General features: G+C 42.9%; 1 protein-coding gene across 10 annotated transcripts in view; it reads right to left on the bottom strand.

Moving 5' to 3' along the window:
- phldb1b (pleckstrin homology-like domain, family B, member 1b) overlaps positions 1–6,000 on the bottom strand; it is a 78,139-nt gene that overhangs the window by 8,354 nt on the left and 63,785 nt on the right. For 3 of the 10 annotated variants that reach the window (XM_034867247.1, XM_034867256.1, XM_034867249.1), the window contains 6 exons: positions 5,471–5,593; positions 4,439–4,600; positions 2,831–2,968; positions 2,236–2,352; positions 1,999–2,101; positions 108–438 (listed from right to left, as the gene is read on the bottom strand). In XM_034867247.1, coding sequence (XP_034723138.1) covers positions 108–438; positions 1,999–2,101; positions 2,236–2,352; positions 2,831–2,968; positions 4,439–4,600; positions 5,471–5,593 — 974 coding nt within the window. Of the gene's footprint in view, positions 1–107; positions 439–1,998; positions 2,105–2,235; positions 2,353–2,830; positions 2,969–4,438; positions 4,601–5,470; positions 5,594–6,000 lie in introns of all 10 variants that reach the window. The other 7 variants (XM_034867248.1, XM_034867255.1, XM_034867252.1 and 4 more) reach the window with 5 other exon arrangements.

The following is a 6,000-nucleotide window of genomic DNA, read 5'->3' as shown; positions in this document are numbered from 1 at the left end:
AAAAATTTAAAGGGGTCTGAATACTTTCCGTACCCACTGTATATGTGTGTGTGTGTGTGTGTGTGTGTGTGTGTGTGTTTGTGTGCGGGCCTTTAACTTGGTTGTACCTGGACATGTTATCTGGTGAGCAAGCCGAGTTGTTGCCTGTGGACACGCTGGTGTCCATGCTGTCGGAGCTCTCCAGGCTCAGGGTGTCGTAGGGCTGCTCCCCAGCTGACGGGGGCTGGTGGTGCAGGATGGAGTGGTGAACAAGAGGGGGGGGGCCTACAGAGCTGTGGCTGTAGGCCATGATCGGGGAGTAGGAGGGCGATGAGGAGGACGAGGTCATGAGGTGCGACTGAGAACCGTGGAGTGCCTCCCATTGGCACTGAGCCTCCACCGCTGCTCTCTGTTTGAGCTCAGCCAGACGGCGACGCTGGTCATCGATCACCTGCTGACCTGGAGGGAGGAGGGTGAGTGTTGATGAGTGCACGGTTGGATTTTGAACCAATGTGGCAGATGGAACGACAACGGAACTTCAACCTGCAAGCAACTCCCTGAAGTCAGCAGAGGTCTATTTGTTTCCTACAGAGATGAGAGATCACCACTGTTAAACCGACATGCTAGCTATTACTCATCCAAGCATCCTAAACTGAAAAGCCACTAAATGCACAACCATCACCAGCACACAAACTATATGACCATAAACCAGGCACCATACATACATACGTAGGTGCTCTCTCAGTAACACCAGCGTGAATTGCAAAAATCAATAAAGATCTGTCATCACAAACATAAGTATCTATTCAACTCCTCACATCTAAAATCCATGCTGCTGTGGACCTGATAATGGGCACATTCATCTGGAAAAAAGAGTGCAGGTCGATAACTCAAAAGGAGGAGCTCGCTGAATGCTGAACATGCAAGATTTATTATCCTGCAGCAGGAATTCATAGAAGATTGATGGAGGAAGAAAGACTATTCAATGTTACAGGCAAAAGAAAAGATGAAAAGAAATGTTCATGGGAGAAGAGTTAATGACACACCACAGATGGAAGAGACAGAGAGAAAGATGAAGAAAAGATTGTTAGGTGAAGACAGGGTCTGAAATACAGCTGCCAAGTCTCAAATTCTGGTAAACGTTAACTTTGATGGATGAATCAATAAAAGTAGCCTGCCAGACTATCTTAACATTTGTATAAGTATTGAATTTTTTTTTTTTGGTACATACAGTCTTTGGTCTTTAAGAAGGTTCCTGATTGGCTGCCTGCTATGCTCCCTGGCGTCTAATTCTCTGCTTCTCTTTTGTCTGGATGGTTAAATTATCCATATAGTTGCTTAAACTTTTCTGAATCTCAACTCACATTGATGAAGTCTACAAGTGAGTTTACCATTTCTAAATGAAGCAATTTAGAGCAATTTCCAAGTCCAAGCAATAGAACAGGCAGGGTGATGTTTGATCTAGAGATCATTCTCCACAGGACAGACAAACAGTTCATTTCAGGATCAATCCCGTGGAAGAAAAATAAATAATAATAAGGAAAGCAATAGAAATCATTAACTCCTGGATGTAGCGATCCATCTACCTGCTGAGCTTCCCTCTATGGTGATTTGATTGGAGGTCTGGGGTTCTGTGGTGCAGCAGTGCAAGAAGCGACAAGTCCACAGACAGAAACACATGAAAAAAACTGCAGCTGCTGATAAATATGACTCTGGTTCCCAACCCAGCACACGTGTGCTGCAGCCACCTGAGATAAATCACCACACTGTTTTTCTCTGAACCATTGAGTCAAACAACACTAAAGTATGAGGAACACAACGCTCTGTGATGTCACACACACACACACACACACACACACACACACACACACACACACACACACACACACACACACACACACACACACACACACACACACACACACACACACACACACACACACACACACACACACAGCTCTATTTAGAACAGTGCTGGTTTTTGTAAAGTGAAGCTCAGGGGCAGACCACGTCAGCTACCTTTCTGCTGCAGAGCCAGCTGTCTCTTGGTCTCAATGTCCTGCAGGGTTGCAGCCAGGTTCCTGGGCAGACTGCCAGTGCTGTTGGCCGCCAGCAGGGGACTCTGCAGACAAAATATGAGGAAAAATGTCAAAAATAAATAAATCCATAAGAATTGGAACTGTGTGGACAGTCTTAAAGTGGATGAATTTAAGACTAAAGTCAAAGTTGATGGCCACATCAATAAACAACCTCTACCTTTGAGCTTGAGTTGCGTCCCAGTGTTGCTGCGCCGTGCTGCAGAGGGGATGCAGAGCCGGATTTAGGTTGATGAAGAGCGAGGCCTGGATCACTATCCAGCTTAGAGCGGAACACCTGAGGGAGGAAGCGTACAAAGAGCATTATAAGGGCTCATCTTACATTTGACAGCAGATGGGGTGTTTTACCACAAAGCACAGCTGAAATCCACCATTGATGACGCAAAGCACCTGCTAGAAAACAAAAGGTTAAAGCCTGATAAGCATTATGCTGTGAGTGCTTCTGTACACTGACGTTGTTAAAATAAAATGCTGGAATAAATACATCATGCTACATCAATCCATCACATTGCTACATCTCTATACCTAATGTCACTTCTTTTTGTCAGTTATTCATCTCAACGCGAGGTGAACTGTATTATCTAGTAGTTTTTTTAAGAGCCTTGAATAGGGAAGACATGACATGTAAAGACTTGTTTTCTATTCCTAACACAGAGATGAACTCAGTTGAAGGTTGGCAGATGAAAAGCAGCACACACAAACAGCCGAAGAATGAGTGGGGAAAAAAATGAGGAAAAAGAATAAAGGCCCTCTACCTGCAGCACAGGCCTGCGGCCCGACAGTGACTTGGCTGGCAGAGAAGGACAGAGCTGGCTGGAGCCAGTCATCAGCTCCTGGTACCACTGCTCTAAATCTAGCTTGGGGAGGTGAGGCCTACTACCCTCAGACTGGTACTGGGGAGCACACAGAGGAGCGGCAAAGAGAAAGGACAAAGGAAACAAAGAAGAGAAGAGAAGAAAATAGAAATTAGAAAGCATTCAGTAGGTAGAGGGTAGAAACGTTTTACACACCCTCAAAAGCTGTAATTAAGTTGTTTTTAATACTTTAAATATGTTCAACATATTATTGTTGTCAGCTCCATTATGATTCATACCCTCCAGCTGCTATATCCCTATTTTACATGTCTCTATTCTAATTCTATGTTGCTGCTGCAATGACCCAGTTTCTCATGAGAACATTTAAGTTCTCATCTAATTTTTGTTTTACTTCACTTGAGCTGTTCTTTGAGCCTAATGCATACAGTATCACCACTGTTAACAATATCTGAAAGAACCAGATTTTGTTTTGTTTTCTTGTTGCTGTTAATGCAGTTTTTTTTTAATACAGTTACAAGCACCCAGTGTTCTGAAAACCCCCTCTTTAAACAGCCGATTGAGACATGCTGCTTACTAACATGACTATCATGCAGCTAATAGTCACATTTAATAGACAATGTTTTTCATTACTGCACAACTGACAAAGCGAGTTTATTCAAGTTCAGCTCTGACACAATCTAATTTAATGATACAGAGTATGATATCAAATGTGACGGGTTATATAAGTAAAATCTGCAGTATGACTGTGAGCCACGTCTGGTGAATTTTTGGAAACAATGGGAGTCTGTGACTTGAGGCAAACCCGCAGTACAACAGACAGCAAGAGCTCCTGACTGAGGAATACAGTAAGATCACAGGGTTTAGAATCTTCATGTGCTTCTTTAGTGACAGGAAGAATGTCTTGTATTAGCCTGTAACACTTAAAGCAATATAGGCCAACTGTTACGGTGCGCTTCTATACGTAATAGTACCACATTTCCTCTGCTCCACAGAAACAGGGGCATGTATTCAAAAATATTTCTGTTGTGAAAAATAACATATTGCAAGCACTAATTACGGAGGCGATACAATTATGTATCTATATTTTCAGGGCACTAGGCTGGTTTTTAGTATGTGTTCGATCTGCAAAAGTGTAGTATACTCACTCCAATTTGTTGTGTGGCGTCACTGTTCATAATTCGCCCACACAAATTCAAAGTAATCAATTACATCAAAAGTAATGAAGGAGCTACATGAGGATAGTGAGCAGCATATAGTATAATGATTAACTAATATGTACATACTGTATAGAAATATTATGTAGTACGAATCTGGAAATGAGATATAGGTTGAGGTAATTTACAGCGCGGGAGAAATAAAAAAAAATTCTGCTACACCAATTCATGTTTCATATTTTAGATTTTTTCTGTTTCACAAATTACTTTTAAATAAATTCAAAAATAAATGTATATAAAACAAGGACAAAAGATAAAATTTTTTGGTTGAACTGGTGACAGCCGATAAACAAATGCAGCCAAGAAGGAAGGAAGGAAGGAAGGAAGCACACACCTCCACAGAAAGAGAGAGGGAGGAGCCGTGAGGAGAGGGGAGGCAAGAGAAGGCGGGGTCTACTGCTCCAGACTGCAGGGGCTGGCGAAGCGGGGAAGTAGGGGACGACTCCACCTTTGGCATCCCATACATCTGATTTAGCTGGCCCACTGTCACATACTCCTTCCCAAAGGAAACACACACGTAGAAAGGAGAAAAAGACATTGAAGACATCCACGTCAGCAAGACGGGCAGCAGAAGGGAAACATATTGAGACTTACTGTGTGAGGGGAAGAGGGTCATAACAACACACAGCATATGACAACATGTTTCACAGAATCAACATTAAGTTTAGACTGAAATATGACACCAACACTGGCCTCTTATCATTCACCACTAACATGTGTATTATCTAGACGAGCATACATTTCTTTTCCTAGATGTATCACTATCTTGGATTCTAACTAACAAAGAATTAACTTCAAGAATTTGAAGTAGAATAAGACTTCTTCCTGTAGCTCTCCTCTCTTTGTTGCACGGGCAATGCAAGAGCAGAACAGCCAATAGGAACGCTTTCTCTCTGAAATTAGCTGTGATTGACCCAAGTCTCCCTGAATACAGAGCCAAGAGGAGATGCAGAAGTCTAGTTTTCTCTTAGACCCCTTGACTTACAATACGCTGAAAGATTATTATCAAATTGTTGCCAAACGACGCCAAAAATAAAGTGAATACCACAGATACCAGCTTTTGTATGACTCAAAGCTAACCTGCATTTATTAGTCCAGCCCTCAATAAACCCTCTGTACTGCTTATATGACATAGACATTGATCCTAAGTGCCTCCTGTAAACTGCCTTGCAGCTAAATAGGGGTGAGTACAAGATGCCTACACCAAAGGCTCATGTAGCAGAGAGCAAGGCCGACAGTAGAGTCACTTTGATTAACAGCAAACCAGCAGAGGGAGCAACATCACATGGAAATGGAATGACGGAGAAAGACAGAAGAAGGAGAGTCAAGACTACAGAGGAGAGAGACAGACAGAAAGCGATGGTACCTCGCAGGGGCCAGCTAATGCAGCATCTATGGCAAACAAGCGGCCTTGAGAGGTGGGCTTGCTGTTTTCACGGAGGCCGCTGCTGCCGTACATCTTAAAGACATCTGACAGCTTCATGTACTCCTGAGCACCAGCCAACAGCGGTCAGAAAGGATGAGAAGCCGTGAGGACAACACTGGACCGTACTTCTTATGTACAGTATATAAACACGCACATACAAGCACAGATACCATGTTAAACCTGACTGTTTAAGTGCTAGTATTACAGCTAAAAGATGCGCGGCGACAACAGATAGACAAACAGAAACACACCAAGCACCAGAAAGCGCATCTTTAGCATCACATCTGGCTGACACACAGGATGTCACACACAGGCTGTTACAACCAGTGATGTAGTGGTTAATAAGAAGATGCTGAAATTGTGACCGCATTGTATCATTATACACTATCCTGTTTCTAACCTGATGTTATGTGTCTTCCACTACATCCCTGGGCTCGGAACAGAAAAAAACCCAACTGAACTGAAAGCTA

The sequence above is a fragment of the Etheostoma cragini genome, chromosome 3, assembly GCF_013103735.1.
Source record: "Etheostoma cragini isolate CJK2018 chromosome 3, CSU_Ecrag_1.0, whole genome shotgun sequence".
NCBI classification, from domain to species: domain Eukaryota; kingdom Metazoa; phylum Chordata; class Actinopteri; order Perciformes; family Percidae; genus Etheostoma; species Etheostoma cragini.
The sequence above is the reverse complement of the archived record's forward strand: the minus strand, read 5'-3'. Positions and strand labels throughout refer to the sequence as shown.